The sequence below is a fragment of the Prorops nasuta genome, unplaced genomic scaffold, assembly GCF_024137725.1.
Source record: "Prorops nasuta isolate Cenicafe-Biocafe unplaced genomic scaffold, Cenicafe_Pnas_1.2 PNAS00010, whole genome shotgun sequence".
In the NCBI taxonomy this organism is placed as follows: Eukaryota; Metazoa; Arthropoda; class Insecta; order Hymenoptera; family Bethylidae; genus Prorops; species Prorops nasuta.
In genome coordinates this window covers 7,637,829-7,654,405 of record NW_027116807.1, presented here as the reverse complement: position 1 = coordinate 7,654,405, position 16,577 = coordinate 7,637,829, and the positions used below count along the sequence as shown (strand labels likewise).

Here is a 16,577-nt window from a genome sequence, read left to right as displayed (position 1 = left end):
GATAATCTAAAGTAGTATGTACTGACAAATATAGACTCCCTTTTAAAATAAATATTTAAGTGACCTTCGTATGCTTGGCACTACGACTCCCAAAGTCAAAACATTATATGCTATTCAACTAATGTTTACAACTACTATAAGCACATGTATTGTTTATTATTTCCTGAAATACTTAGTTTTCCTAATAAGCAAAGCTACCTGTACTTTAAATTTGTCTTTAGACTCGTAAAGAAGAAGAAAAATAAACAATATTTAAGGATAAATGAAGTGTTTCATATATTACGTCCTATGATTCAGAAAGCAAAATGTAACTTCAAAGAATTTATCGTCTAATAATGAAGCTGCGAAATCCTTTAATAATTTCATTCTTTATTTGTGTTCTAATAAATTCTCAGGGTCATGGTAAAACTGTTATCGCGACATTTACTGCAAATAAATAAAATATATAGATATTCACGTCTACGTCACAGCTTTAATCTTTAATTTTACAACATAAGCATCGATTTATTTTAATACATGGTAAATTTTAACTACGCATGAAAAACCAATTATTCTTCTAATTATTGGGTGCGCTCGGCCAACAATTAGTAATCTCAACTTCTAAGTAAAATACAGGGGTTTTCTCTAACATCGGAACATAGGATTGTGTTATTTGACTATAGCACTGAAGCACTTACTATACATTGTCATAATTAATAAAAGCGTAGATAGTTAACTTTTAGTGGTTATTTTAGGTTAATTGATTCTATTATTTATTATAAACACCATTTTGCTCAATTAATCTCGGTCAATACGTTTAATTCTTAAATTAAAAAAAAAAACAGTAATTTGACTATAGGTAAAACTTCTATAGTCAAATAACACGAAATTTCCTATGACCCATTGTTAGAGAAACAACCTCTATAATAAACATTTTCCATAACCTAATGCATTGTGCGTTTTATTGAAACCTTTCCACAACATATATCACAACGTTTTAAACATTTATTTGCAATCGCCATTATAAATTAAAAAATGTCTGAACAATTAATGACAATTAATAAAAGGGTTCGGAAGCCTTGTACAGTAGATAAGGAAAGTCCTTTAAAAATTCGAAAAGTCGAAAATATATTGCAGGATGGATACACATATTACAAGCGCAGGCAGTATAAAAAAAAAGATGGAAATACTATCACGTATGATATTTTTAATTTTTCTATTAAATGAACAATTTATTAATATAGTAATAATAATTAATTTTTAAGATATTTAACATGGAAAGATCGTTTATGCGCTGGAAAAGCAATAATGAATCATGATGGTATTATAACATTGAAATCTGAGCATAATCTACACGGTCCAGATTTTACCGTAGAGAAAAAAGCTAGAATTCGAAAATATGCTCGCGAGTTATGCCTGGAGTCGCTAGCAACTAGTCGAGAAATATACGACAAATGCAGTGAAAAGTTAGTATTAAATTTTTTTTAACTATGTGCTTTATAAATATCAGTGGATAATTTTAAAGAACAATGACTGATCAGATACAGCCAGATTTTCTAAACTTTTAATACTCTTATTTATAATGTTATACTTCATATTAAAGGCACAATTTAGTGAATTGTAGTTCTGATAAGTTTATTTCCACAAAACTTGTACTACATATTTATAATCGTACATTGCACCTAATTTTTAATAATTTGTGCCCAGAATGATACAGTCAAATATGAAACTATATGAAAGTTTTCGAATTTTTATTCTAATTTAAATATTCCCTTGATTTAGTATGGTACAATTCTGTAGAATATAACATAGAATTTCTTTAATTTACTAGCTTAGATGTTTAAACCTTATTGGAAAACATTTTGTTTACAAGAAATTAAGCTATTCAAAATGGTTGAAAGACGTACATTGAGCGTTATAATTTATTACTATTATTTTAAAATAAATAACATATAAAAACTTTCTTTTGTCACTATAATTACAATTACTATATTTGGTAATAATATATTCTATTATCTGCAGATATCCTGAAGATATACAATTTATAAGCTTCGATGAATTGAAGCAAACGCTGAGAAATTGGTGTCGGGTATTAAAGCCTCCTAATCCTAATAATATAAAGGAAGTACAAAGCTGTATTGCAGCATCTGAAAAATGGAAGAGAATTTTAAATTTTAGCTTTAAAAATGATGAGGGGCAAGAGGAAAAGTATAAGTTAAGCTTTTACACATACACCTGCTCTGAAAATCCGGAATACGTGAGCATAGTATTTGGTTGCAAAAATTTTGCCCAAATAATATGTAACGGTGCAACAGAATTTTTTATTGATGGTACATTTAAAACCGCGCCTAAAGTGGAAGGTGTATATCAAGTCTTCACCATAATGACGCAGAGATTTAACAAGGTTAGTTATTATACTGTTTTTATGTATCATGTTTCAACAAAAGTGGCAAACTAAATATTAAAAAAAAAATATGGAGCTATTAATATGAGTTTTGAATTCTAAAAGAGACTAATGTAAACCTTTATTTAAAATTTTGCATCATATCTGTATCTCCATTATTAATTAAAATACATACATTTAAAATCTGCATAATTTTGTCAGAATACACACTGTGACGCTTTTTGAAACTATTTAGAGTATGGTATAAAAGCAAATAGATTTTGCAATAAGTGTTTTCAGTTGCACTTTTTATTTCTTTTAATATTTTTAGCCCGTGCGAAGAAAAAACAGAAATATATACTGTTCTTGAAATAAAATTAGAATTAGGTAATGGAATCTCTGAAAATACGGTCAATGTTAAAATTGTTATCATTTTCTACTTCTTAGATTATTCCATTTGCATGGGCGCTCATGTCGGGGAAGACTAAAGACTTGTATATAAAAACATTAAAATTAATTAATGATAATTTAGCACCAAATATGAATCCTGTGATATTTACCAGTGATTACGAAACAGCACTCTACTCAGCAGTGAACGTAGTATTTCCAGAAGCGCAAACGAAGGGGTGCTATTTTCACTTAATTCATGTAATATTTTTAAATTCTCAAATATTTTTTATATAGTGTTTAAGAATATTATGGAATTTCTTTTTCATCCATACAATGTAATGCCACAATTTTTTTCTCACAAATATACAAGGTATACCATGTATGGCGCACCAGAGTAAAGACATAAAAATGAATTTATCTCTATGTAGCTATAAGAGATATTAACTAAATTACAGGACTTTTAAGATTGAGAATTTAAAGGAGCTTTTCGAAAAAATTCTATACAAAAACTTGATACCTCTCATAGTTACAAGGATAAATGAACTTTTTGTTGGAACTCTGGGACATCTTACATGGTACACCCTATATATTTAATAATTTTAGAAAATAACAAAGAAAGTACCTCCTAATTTCATATTCTGTATTTAATATTGTCTTTAATATTTTTCTTAATTTTTATTCACAGAATATCAGTAAAGAAATTAAGAAATTAAAATTAAATGAGACAATATCACAATTAAATGCTGATGATGAAAAATTAGCCAAGCAATATATTAAAATGCTGATGAATCTCTGTTTACTACTAGCGAGTTTCATTAATATAGGCTACAATTATTTATTAGATGAAATAGAAAATCATGAGGAGATATTTGATACCTTATCGCCACTATTGCTTTATTTCGATAGACAATGGCTAAAAAGGACAGACATCGATTCCTTATCGTTTTATAAAGCGATACATAAAACAAATAATTCACAAGAGCGTTATCATCGCTATTTAAAGGAACGTTTGGGTATCCACTCTCCATTAGACAAGTTCTTATGTTAGTATTCCTTCATTATATTCATAATTGCTTGTGACGTGTTATTTTAATATAATCTGAAACAGAAACCAACTGCTCTAAATACATACAAATTCAGTAATTAATATGATTTAATGAGTTTTAGAAGTACAATATTTTATACAAATAATTTTTTTAAAAGATATAATCTCTTTCTCAATTTTTTAACTAACTAATTAGTTTAATATCTTAACCATATGCTTTCTAAACCATTTTTTGTTTAATTATATTAATTAGATTTTGAGAATATGTATTGTTACACTGATGTTATCAATAATAGTATTATTTTCTGTAATAATATTAATTTATGTTTAATCTTATATTGATTAATTCAGTGAAATTCCTTAATCATCTAGCAATACATTTTTAAACTTTGTATGCTTCCCTTTGAAGTCTGATTTTTCTTTTCGCTTATTTATATTATATATGAATCTATCTTTTATGTAAATGTAGTTGCTTCAATCAACAAAATTACATTTTATGATTCTAAGGTATGCCCAAAGGACTGTGACAAATATATGTCTTGTTTAAAGTGGCTGTTGGAATACATGTGTTCTGATATACTCTAAAGGATTAAATATTGTGACGCTTTGATTATTATAAACAAGATAATACTAATAACCTTTAAATATAATTCGATAACACCATAAAACTACCATAGAAATCATATTTTTTGTATTCAGTTCTGTAAATACTTGAAATAGAATATACATTTTTGTATACTGTTGAAAGTTGTACATAGCTTTCAAAACGCTTTACGATAAAAATAGTACAATCTTTTCATGTAAACTAAACACTTTTACTGATAAATTAAAAAAATTTATTGTACTGCTTCTAATCCAAAGTAACAGTCGGTGGTCAAACTATACCATAGATATTATAAAGTATGATCATATCCTTCAGGGCTTTTAGTATAAAGAAAATAGAAAAAACAATTATACGGGGTCTAGATATTTAAATTATTTATAGGCGTAAAAAAAGCGGTACATTATTCTGTAATTTTATGATTTTCAACAGATGATATAAAGTGCTAATCTTCATTGCTATATTAATAAATAATGCGTTAAAATGAATAAATGCAAAACTTTCAAATCAATTTGAGGTACACCGTTTTGAAAGTATTATGCATGATATTTATCGTAATAATTTCGTTTCAGATGGAGTAATGCAAATAATTAAAACATATTTAATAACATTTTTTCAATTAAGAAGAGGAACGTACTATAATAGACAAAAAAAAATAAACAACTCATTCAATAAATGGTTGTCTACAGCATGGTCAAATCTAGAACAATATTTAATTCTAGATAGAAATGATTTGCAAGTTAAGCAACAAATTGCCGAGTTTTTGCAACAATCAATAAATCATACACAAGAACAGATTTCACATATAATTGATGAAGAAAATAGTGAGTATAGTTATTATATTTACCTTTTCGTCTCTCTCTTTCACTCACTATTACTCCTTTCTGTTAACGATAAATCCAAATCCAGGATTAGAAACGTTCAATTTAAACTATTTAAAATGAGACTAAATTGGAATCATCTCCAGACAAATAGGACACATACATATATATTTGTTGAATAATACTTTTACTTGAAATAACACTGGTATTTATGAAATAATAGAATTTGAATGTCCGTACGAATCGATCTTACAATAAGAAATTGCAGAAGAAACTGTTTTCGTCTGATATCATGAGCAGTTAATTTATTATGATAGGAAGGCATCCAAGAATCAGAAACGTGTTATTAAATTTATCAATAATAATTTTGATATCGTAATAACTTCTCTTGAAATGAATTACTAAATTCAACAAATATAGACTTAACAAACCTATATTTGTTCTAAGATAACTGTTTTCGCATTGATCACAGATCGCAATGCTTTCATGCTCCTTAGAATCAAATAAAATCTGAAGACTGTTCCAATTACAAACTCCTAGATCATATTATGTAGTTCATAATGAGATAGCCCGTTAGAAACCACGTGAATTTTTTCTTCCTCCTAAAGACACTCGTTATTTCCTATTTTCACTTTTCATCTTTCTCAATAACATTACTATTACGAACATTTATAACGTTGGTTGTGTTAAACAAGCACACAATTATAAAAAATATACTTTCTAAAATGATGAAACAATTTGGTCATTTGTGCATCGGTATGTAAATTATAAATACTCTGAGATCTACTTACTGAAATGCTTCTGCGCTTTTCTTACATTAACTCTTCATAAATCTAATTTCTACCGATCAAAAAATATATATACGCTACTTCTTTACGCACTTCCAAACATTCTTACTTTGGAGCGACTAGTATACAATGACCGGCATCTATGGTGTCCATCGATGCATTTAGGAATCGCCTTTTGGAGCCCCTCACCATCAGTAACTCAAGACGGAAAGCGCGAGTTAGCATACATTTGAGATTAAAACCAATTTGAATAATAAAATTAAAAATGTTTAATCCAAAATGTGTGCTTACTCGCACTTCTCTGTCTAGGGTTAATGATAATGAGGGGCCCCAAAAGGCGGTTCCTACATGTATCAAGTGCACCATATATGTCGGTCATTGTACAAAGATTATATATAACTGTAAAAAAATATCTTTATGTTTAGGTAACGAGTATAATGAAAGCATACACGAAGAAAATGACGTAAATAATTACATGCTTGAGCAAGAGCTACCTCAAACCGTAGATTTTGATAGTTGCGAGGAGGATTTATAAAATATAAAATTTTGTATTGTTACATTTTTCATATATTTTATTTATTTTTACATTCAATAAAACTTTATAACATTAAATGTAATTAATTATTTATTATAGCGTAATTATTATTTTGCGAGTGTCTTATTTCATTTACTTATAGCATACGCCTAGCTTTTACCATGACCCTGAGAATTTATTAGAACACAAATAAAGAATGAAATTATTAAAGGATTTCGCAGCTTCATTATTAGACGATAAATTCTTTGAAGTTACATTTTGCTTTCTGAATCATAGGACGTAATATATGAAACACTTCATTTATCCTTAAATATTGTTTATTTTTCTTCTTCTTTACGAGTCTAAAGACAAATTTAAAGTACAGGTAGCTTTGCTTATTAGGAAAACTAAGTATTTCAGGAAATAATAAACAATACATGTGCTTATAGTAGTTGTAAACATTAGTTGAATAGCATATAATGTTTTGACTTTGGGAGTCGTAGTGCCAAGCATACGAAGGTCACTTAAATATTTATTTTAAAAGGGAGTCTATATTTGTCAGTACATACTACTTTAGATTATCTAAAGATATTTCCAAAAATGCTTGAAAATATACCATTTAATCAGGCGTTCCCGAGTTCATTATTTTCGAAATTAGAGCGATAGATGATAGAATAAGCGTGGGAGAATGTATGTGAGGGTAGCGCACACATAATTTTACCCAAATCCACACCGATATGCAGATTTAAATTTAAATATTTGATCACCGTTATAGAATAATGACGCTATCTGATGCACTTTATACATTTTGCAACTATCCTCTTCAAATATTATTTTTCAAGGTAAAAGGGCCGTTGTAATTTGGAAAGTATTCTTCAATGAATATAAACATTTGAAGGAACATGAATCATCTCATTCGCTTACTGACATTCGACCTTGTACCATCTTCATTTTCTCCATTCCTTGGTGACCTAACTTCCTGGAGACTAAGGGTCTGTAAAACTTGGGTATGTCCTTGTTTCTTTTTTTAAAAATCTCCTATCGTATAAATACCTCAAATCCAAGTGCTGGTCAACTTCTATTCTAGGTAAATGAAAGTTCTTATAATGTATCTTATCTTCCAATATCCATTCACTAACAGCCTTACTTTTGTACTCATATATAGCCACACAAAGGTTACCATAGTGAGAGTCTGGATCATTTTTCCTATGACACGTAAACAATTTTCCATAATTATAAGCACACGCTATTCTTCCACTATATGCATCACTGATGTTCAACGGTTGATCTAAAGGCTGTTATTGTAAGCTTTAATATTGTTTATTTTATTTGACAATTAAATAAAAATATAAATATTTCATACGAGCAATATCGACAGTTGATTCCTGATCTTTTCCTATCAATCCCCATTTACACCATTCATAGTTTAGCTTTCCTTTTGTATCAATTCCAGAAACGAATCATGCTGTATGCTACAGGCAGTGACCACAATATATGGTGCGAGACAGGCTGGATAAATTGAAGGACCACTAAGATGCCCTCCTGCTGGAGCTGCGTATATAACCTGTTTTTAATTAAACTAACTTTAATTTATAATAATAGGAATCAAAATACTATCATGCATCATTATTATTTTATAAAGAAATAACTTTGTTATACAGCAATCGCTTACACATTTACTATTATAACATTACGTAACAATTATTGAAATGTCTAGGCCACATAAATATGCTTCTTAAATTAATGCTGTTTCATTCATTGGTCTATAAGGATTTCTTTCCTGTATTGAAACTCATCGAAACTGGATTTAACCTGTAACAAATATAAAATAACCACAAAGTATATTTCCCTAAAAATATATAATAACTTTCACGTTTTGTTATTAGTTAATACTCATCTGATATATTTTTCTTCTTTGTTATTTATGTAATCCTTTCCTTCTTTTCCGTAATTCCTTTTTTGAAATTAGTAATTTTGTTTACTATATAAAAGGAAGGTTAACTGAGCCATTTAACAGCTACGGACAGACCCCTTAGATATCCTTTCACCACTCTTATTTCTACTTCCCCTCGCCTGGTGCCAGATTATTGGGCCGAAGTGTAACTGCTACTTCGCAAGACTGCCAACTCAAATTGATCATTTTCAGGTTTTCTGTTGCTTTGTTGGGAATCCTACTTTCCATATTATAACGGCCCTTAACTAAAGAGTATACACACTTTTTGAACACCCAGTATCATGTGTATACTTTTCTCTTGACCTGAATATAGCATTTTTTCGGCCATAATACTTTTCGGCCATAGTACCTTTCGGCCATAATACTGTTCGGCCATATGGGATACTACCTAAATCTTTAGTTTGGTTTATTAAACAGACAACCTTACGTCTTTCAGGTAAATCCTTCAGATGCAGTATGTTACTTTTAGGCCATGAAGTCTTACATCGTGAAAACCATGAGGGTCCATGTAACCATAAGTTATTTTTAAAAATTCATGTGGTAACTGTCCTCTGGATAACGCATCAGCTGGATTGTCTTTAGATTGAATGTGAAACCAATTGTTCACGTTACTCTTAGTCCTTATGTCTACTACTCGATTAGCAACAAAGGTTTTCAATAAATTAGGTTGCGTATTTATCCAATTGAGAGCTATACTTGAGTCGGACCACAGATATACCTGATCTACTTTTATTTGAATAGATAATATGACTCGATCAACTAAATTTGTAAGTAATTGCATTGCACAAAGTTCTACTTGAGGTATAGTTCGAGTTTTCAAAGGCGCTACTCGAGATTTGGAACACATTAATTCAATCTTAAATTGCTCATTAATATTTTGTGATCGTAAATACACACAAGCTCCATAACCAACTTCACTCGCATCTGAAAAACCATGGATTCCAATTGTTGTAGCATCTTTGATAATTGCGTGTCTATTAAAAGGAAATCCGTTTAATGAAGATAACTGGGTATAAAAAACATTCCATGTATAATTGTCATTACAGGGAATGGATTCATCCTAATCAATCTTACATTGCCAAATGGTTTGCATTAGTTTTTTAGCAAATAAAATAATTGGTCCCAAAAAACCAATAGGGTCAAAAATTTTTGCAATTTTAGAAAATATTTTCCTTTTAGTAATCTTTTCGGAGGGAGACATATTCTGAATTTTATAAGTAAATGCATCTGTTTTAGTCATCCATTGAATACCTAAAGTTTTCAAGGAAGAGTCATTGTCAAAGTCAAAGTTTACGTCTAAATCCTTTGAAGAAATATTTTCAAGTATATCTAGATCATTCGATGCCCATTGAGACAACTTCATTCCAGCTGAATTCAAAATGTTAATCATTTGCAAACAAATATCACGAGCCTCCTCTTTATTGTTAGTACCAGTCAACATATTGTCTACATACATGTCTGATTTTAAAATTTTAGCCGCTAAAGGAAACCTATGTTCTTCATCTTCAGCGAGTTGATGTAAACATCTTATGGCTAGATATGATGCAGAATTCACTCCGAAAGTGACGGTATTTAGAGTAAATTCTTTTATTTCGTCATTGACTAACCAAAGAATTTTTTTATATTTCCTATCTTCCTTACAAATTAAAAATTGTCGATACATTTTCTCGATATCCGCTATTATAACAAATGAATGAATTCTAAATCTTAGCATAATTGCAAACAACGTATCTTGGATGACAGGACCCACACATAAACAATCATTTAAAGAAGCTTTTTTGTCTAACGGTGTAACTAATGCGTCAAAGACTACTCTCAATTAGGTTGTGTTACTAGCTTCCTTTAGGACTGCATGATGTGGTAAATAAAAACCGTCTGAATCTGAAGATAAATCAACAATGAGAGACATATGCTCCAAACCGACATACTCTTTTAATACTTTAGAATATTTAACCCGTAAATTCGTATTATTCTTAAGTTTGTTCTTGAGAATCATTAATCGTTTTAATGCTATTGATCGAGAGTTTCCAGGTTTGTCTTTATCGCTTTTAAAAGGTAATGCTACGATATATCTACCTTCTTCATTTCTTTTTACATGACTTTTAAAATGATTCTCACAAAATAATTCTTCATCTGACCAATGGTAATGCCCATTATTAACCTCTTCAATGTTCCAAAATTTTTCAAGATCAAATTCAACTTTTGTTAACAAACATGTAGAAACCCTATTGGGTCTTTGTATATTCAAAGAACCACCGATTATCCAACCGAGCCTAGTCTTTTGTATAATTAGTTCTTGATCAGTGATTATTTGACCGTTACAAAACATTGACAAAGTAGGCCCAACACCCAAAAGCATGTCGACGCTGTTTGGTTTATCAAAATCAGGATCTGCCAATTTCAAATGAGCTGGAATATTAATTTTATTTCGTGGAATCATCTCTACAGGACTGAAATCTGCTATTTTTGATACAACAAAGAAAATAAATGATTTTTTGAAATCGGAATGTCTAGATTTAATTATCAGCTTTGTAAAATGTCGTGATGTAGTACTTAACGTATTCATCGCTTCAATCGTTAACGAGCATGCGGATTTAGAGGAAGTAAGAGATCTTATTAATTCTTCAGTGATAAAATTTACAGTAAAACAAGTATCTAATAATGTTCTGCAACGTACTTGCCCTTTAATTTCATCCACAATGTCTAATACTGCTGAAGGTAATAAATCATATGAAATAGATGAAATTATGTCATGAACACAAAAATCCCTTCTTTTCCCATCATATAGTCATTGCTTTTTTATATCATCTTTTATTTTATCGTTTCTAGGAGAAAAATGTAATAAGGTATTATGTTTTTTAAAGCAAGTCCTACAATTACCGAATTTGCATTCACTCTCTCCATGATCTCTAAGGCAGTTTTTGCAAACTTTAGCTTCCTTTACTATCTTGTTTCGTTGACTAATCGTTGAATTCAAAAACTCCTTACATTTGAATAGTAGATGATAATCTATATCGGAACACGCAGGACACTTTTTCTTTCCTGGAAATAAAGTTCGCGCAGTTTTATTTTCAAATTTTCTTATTTTCGCAGGTGGACCTTGATCGTATCGTGAAATTGACATTTTATCATTCTCTAACGTTGAAAGAGACACAGCAGTTTTATATAAAAATTCCGTTAATTGTTCTAAGGATGGAAAGGTGTCTCGTTTCAACGTTTCCTCCCATTTCATGCGTGTTGTTTTATTTAATATTTCTTCAATTATTTGTACTACAATTTGTGGTGATAATTTGACATCTAAACATTCTAATGATTGTACGTGTTGTTGAGCTTCATCAGCTAACCTTTCAACACTACGAAAATTGTCCTTTTCCTGATTCGGTAAATGCAGTAACAACGTTAAATGACGTGAAATTAATAATCGTTTATTTTCGTAAGATTTGGTTAATACGTCCCAAGCACGAGCATAATTGTTTTCCGTAATTGGAAAAATCTGAATTTTCTTAAAGGCCTCGTCGCATGAGGCTGAAGTTAGCCCACACTTTTAGCCCACAGTTGCGGGAGCTGGTTGAGAACCACTGTAAACATCTGATTTCTCTGAAAATACGTTTTTTTCGTATTTTCAGTAAATCAAGGGCTTCATTTAGATATAAATCAATCAATTACATTGATTTATATTTAAAAAATTAACTTTATTTATGCTTTTAACAAAAAGCTAATAGAAGTTTCGGTCGATCTTTAGTTTCGGTATTTCAAACAGGAAGAAATATTTTCAATCTCATTTAGCCATACTATCTTAAAGCCCATTAAATGCTGAATAAAATAGTATATGTTTCATGAGGGTTCGCGACTCCCTTAACATATTTTTTTAACAAAGATATAGCACTAACTACCAAATCTCACGTTCTTCGAGTTTGGGCTAAGTTTTTCGAAATGCAGGAAATTCGTTTGATGTTTTTAGACTGCATAGCCTTAAAGCCTATTAAATGCAGAATAAAACAGTATAGGTTTCATGAGGGTTCGCGACTCCCTTAACATATTTTTTTAACAAAGAAATAAGACTTTGTTATTACCAAATCTCACGTTCTTCGAATTTGGGCTAAGTTTTTCCAAATGCTCATTTGATTTTTTCAATTGCACAATCTTAAAGCCCATTATTTTATGCAGGTAGTGAAATGATTTTCATGAGTGTTCGCGACTCCATTAATGTGGTTTTTTAATTATATAATTTGAGGAACAATAATAAAATATGGTTTTTAACATAACTTTTTTTATTCTTTTTATATTTTATTTACATTTTTTTTGTTTTTTCTTTTTCTTTATTTTTAGCTTAATTTATTAAGTAGAGAGGACAATGCTGCCCTTGAGAGACGAGCAGTATTCTATCGTAGTTTGGAAATCTTTAGGCGGTGTTTTCAGTATGTTTAATTTTTTGAGAGTTTTACTTTTAATAGAACCTTCAAGATTGATTAGTTCTTCTCTCTGCTTCGTTCGTTTTTCGCGCTTTAAAGGGTGATCATCTTGTTCGTAGATATAACACGCTAGTCCTTTACGAAAATTATCCATATCTTCGTCTGTCAAATTTATACAGCTGCCTGAGCATATGATGTATATCCACCAGCAGACAAGGACACCACAATTTAAACTTATATGCCCATTTTGTCTGTTTTGTAGTGGGACATCGACAGGTATATATAATTCCCACTCATTCCAGTCAATCTGAATTTCTTCAAGATTAAATATTTCTTCTGTGAAGATACGCATATTATTAATTAGCGTAGGTGGTGGGTTTGCATGTAGGGAATCGATATAAACGAGGCAATGATTTGTTATATCTACTACGAGTAGCGTCCAATGTTTTCTTGCTTCACAAAAGACGGGTGCTAGCCATATTGGAATTTTTGGTAAGTTTTTATTACTTATCCAATTCTGATATCCCTTAGAAATGCTGCCACCAATTATTTTACAAACAAGAAAAGTATCAAATATCATTATTTGATCTTCTTTCAATCCAAAAGTGTCTTGACATAGTATTGAAAACGAATTTATAACGGAATCGTCAATACACGCCTTGTATGAAAGTGAGTTGAAACTTGTTTCATCAACTAAAATGTTGCCTATGTTCTTCTTCAAGTTCGGAAATCCTGGTGGATATGTAGAAGATAGCGATATTAATTGAATCCCTAAATTGATATTATTCATTTCTCCTCTGTACTTTTCTTCTGCTCTGGATGAGATTTCTTCCTTATGAGAATATCCATCAATCTCTTCTATCTTATCAAACTTTATTTCTTCAAACGATTTTTTAACAGAAGCTATGTCCTTTTTAGTTTTAAAATAATTATTTTCATTAAATCGCCGTTTTCTTCTTCTAATCCATGTTTCTTCAGCCAATTCAATGTTTTCTCGAAGATTTTTCCTTCTGTATTTTTTTTGACGATACAGTTTATAACTCCTTTCTTTTAAACGTGCATTTAATAAGTCGCCTACCTGTTGCACAAATCTGGGTAATAAAATTTTTGTTTTACCTAAGAACATATCTTTTTTATAATTTTGAAATAATTTTCAATAGGAGTATTAGAATCTCTCGTAATTTTTAATATTTGGCATATAATTCCAGACCATAATGGAAAGTATGGGAATAAATGCCGCATACAATACTTAATTAATTTATCGTTGAAATAAGGGTTGGTGTTTCCAGTAAAACACTTCAATTTTGATAAATCATCAGTTAAATTTTGAAAAAAGGAAACGAAAGGAGATTGTTGGGCAGAAGTAGATTCCTGTTCGATTAATTTTTCAACTTCCGTAATATTTACATAGTCAGGATCGTCGGGATCTGCCATATCAATTTGATCGTCAAGGTAACCGGATCGTCAGGATTTATGAAATCGACAGTACTATCAATAGACAACTCTGAGTTCATGAAAAAATTCAAACTAACATTTAAGTCAGATGTTTCATGTATATGCCCAAAAATGTTATAGAAATGGGAAAAACATTCCTTGGCTTCTTCCATGTCGATGCAGTGTATAAGTTTAGTTATTGCTACATTCGCAATTCTTTTATGCAATGTTTCATCCATAAATGATCGCGTTTTTTTTTATAAAATTACATATAAAATGAGATGAGCATATATGGATTTTTGTTAATCGATTTAAAGTCAATGTATCCTCATTAATTACGAATTTATAACAATATCGCAAATATTCGTGCAAATTCATTTTATTGTAACCTAATGTAGCAGATTGAATCAATGCAAGGCTAAAGTCGGTTTCTATTTTAGCCACTAGTGGAGCCCTTGCTGAAAGTTTTCTCATATGTCTTTCGACAAAACTTAAAAATGATGTAATAGTTTGTACATCGTGGTTTGAAGATACAAACTCTGCAATAGGAAGTGGGCTAACTTTTTCTAAATCTTGTACCACTAGAGCATAATAGTAGACACGCTTTTCGCAATTATCAGGCTGTTCAATAATCGAACCTGTAGCATCGAAGTATAAAAATGCCTTATCTTTCGGCAAAGATAAAAAGTATTCCATCTGTTTTTCTGTGAATAATATGGTATACACTGGGAATACGGCATGATGTTGAATATACCCATTGAAGAATGTACCAGGGAATGATTTTTGAAACTGAACAATAAGTTTCTTCATGAATATATCTGGATCTGAATCCAAATCCTTGCATTTACGATTTTCAGAAGATATTTTCTGAAGAACGTCCAGAGAACAAGCTTTTGTAAGATCACCTGCCATAAAATCAGTCTCGTCTGCTGCTAAAATCAACTCGTATTTTTTTCGACTTGGCGGGATATGTTCTAGCTCTTTTGCCAATTGCACTCTTTCTTCTCCTCTTATCTGTCTTCGACATACTTCTTTTCCATTATGATGCACTTTCCCAAACTGCTTTACCTTTAGGCGAACGTCTGAATATGGTGGGTTTATGGGACTCGAAGTGCTAAATATATACGATGTGCAAGTAGAGAACATGCATTTCGCTCTTGCATAAAAGTATGTTTTTTTGCGTGCACTAAAATTTTTGCATATGTGGTCTTGGAAATTAATAACACAAGGAAATTGTGTCTTAAATATTTTATAAAATTCATTTGTCCAACCTTTCTTTAATGATCTAGAGTTGGTCCAAAATCTTTCCCAAAATGCTGAAGGTACGTTTAAATATTGAACTTCATCCTCTGAAGAGGGTAAAAAATTACATAATTCATTATTCTTAATACTGACTATATGCAAATTATTGTCAGAATCATTTTTTTCTGTATTGCACAAAGATGTTGTAGTATTCATGCTAAATGTACTAGAGAGATCATCTTCTTCTTCTTCTTCTATCTTTATGCAAGAGAATGAATTTTCAGATGAAAGAGGTAGGTCGTGAGACATGATATTTTTATCATGTAGGTTAGAAGCAACTGCACTTCGGATATTGGAATCTGTTTCATTTTGAAAATGATTGCAAACAATTGTTTGTATTGTACCAACATTTCTACTAAATTTATGGTAGCACTTATTAACATTTTTTTTATAGTTTTTGTGCAACTGCCGCGCATAATTACAGAGCAAATTTGCTCAAATAAGTTACCATCTTTTTTGTAACTACTATTGAACAGTAACGTCATTATTTCTAATGCACTTAAGTCTTTATCACTAAATAAACTAATGATTCCATTAGCAATATCCTCTTCTGAAAACTTCATAATGGAAGGTTTCAATAGTCTATCCAAAACAATAAATCGCGAGCAAATAAATCCATTAACGGTCTAGAATTTTTGTACTAAAAAGTAATGGATAGAAGGAAGTCGCGAGCAAAATAAAACCACTAACGGACATTAATACTGCATAGACACAGTCAATTCAAAAAAGTAAAAATGGAAGGATCGTCTTCCCTTATATATAACAAAGCTATAATAAACAAAGTAGTGAGAAAATGTATGAACCATGAGCCATCTATGATAGCATTTGTTATTAAATTTAAAAAACTTTTCAGGAGAATATTTTATGTTGAGGCAATATCAAATGAACGCTTAGAAGACATTGAACCTTCATCATCCGATGCTCTATGTCTTCTAAGCGTTCATTTGTTATTGC

The 16,577-nt window shown here is 30.4% G+C and overlaps 2 protein-coding genes across 2 annotated transcripts; both read right to left on the bottom strand.

Moving 5' to 3' along the window:
- Window positions 1-7,507: 7,507 nt before the first annotated feature.
- LOC136777144 (uncharacterized) lies at window positions 7,508-10,138 on the bottom strand. Its single transcript, XM_066733217.1, has 3 exons — window positions 9,550-10,138; window positions 8,960-9,399; window positions 7,508-7,816 (listed from the first exon to the last, which is right to left on the bottom strand). Exons 1-3 carry the CDS (start codon window positions 10,136-10,138, stop codon window positions 7,508-7,510), a joined length of 1,338 nt encoding a protein of 445 aa, XP_066589314.1.
- Window positions 10,139-10,294: 156 nt separating this feature from the next.
- On the bottom strand, window positions 10,295-12,630 carry LOC136777143 (uncharacterized). The gene is made up of 3 exons (XM_066733216.1): window positions 12,559-12,630; window positions 11,356-11,848; window positions 10,295-11,184 (listed from the first exon to the last, which is right to left on the bottom strand). Exons 1-3 carry the CDS (start codon window positions 12,628-12,630, stop codon window positions 10,295-10,297), a joined length of 1,455 nt encoding a protein of 484 aa, XP_066589313.1.
- Between the last annotated feature and the right edge of the window lie 3,947 nt (window positions 12,631-16,577).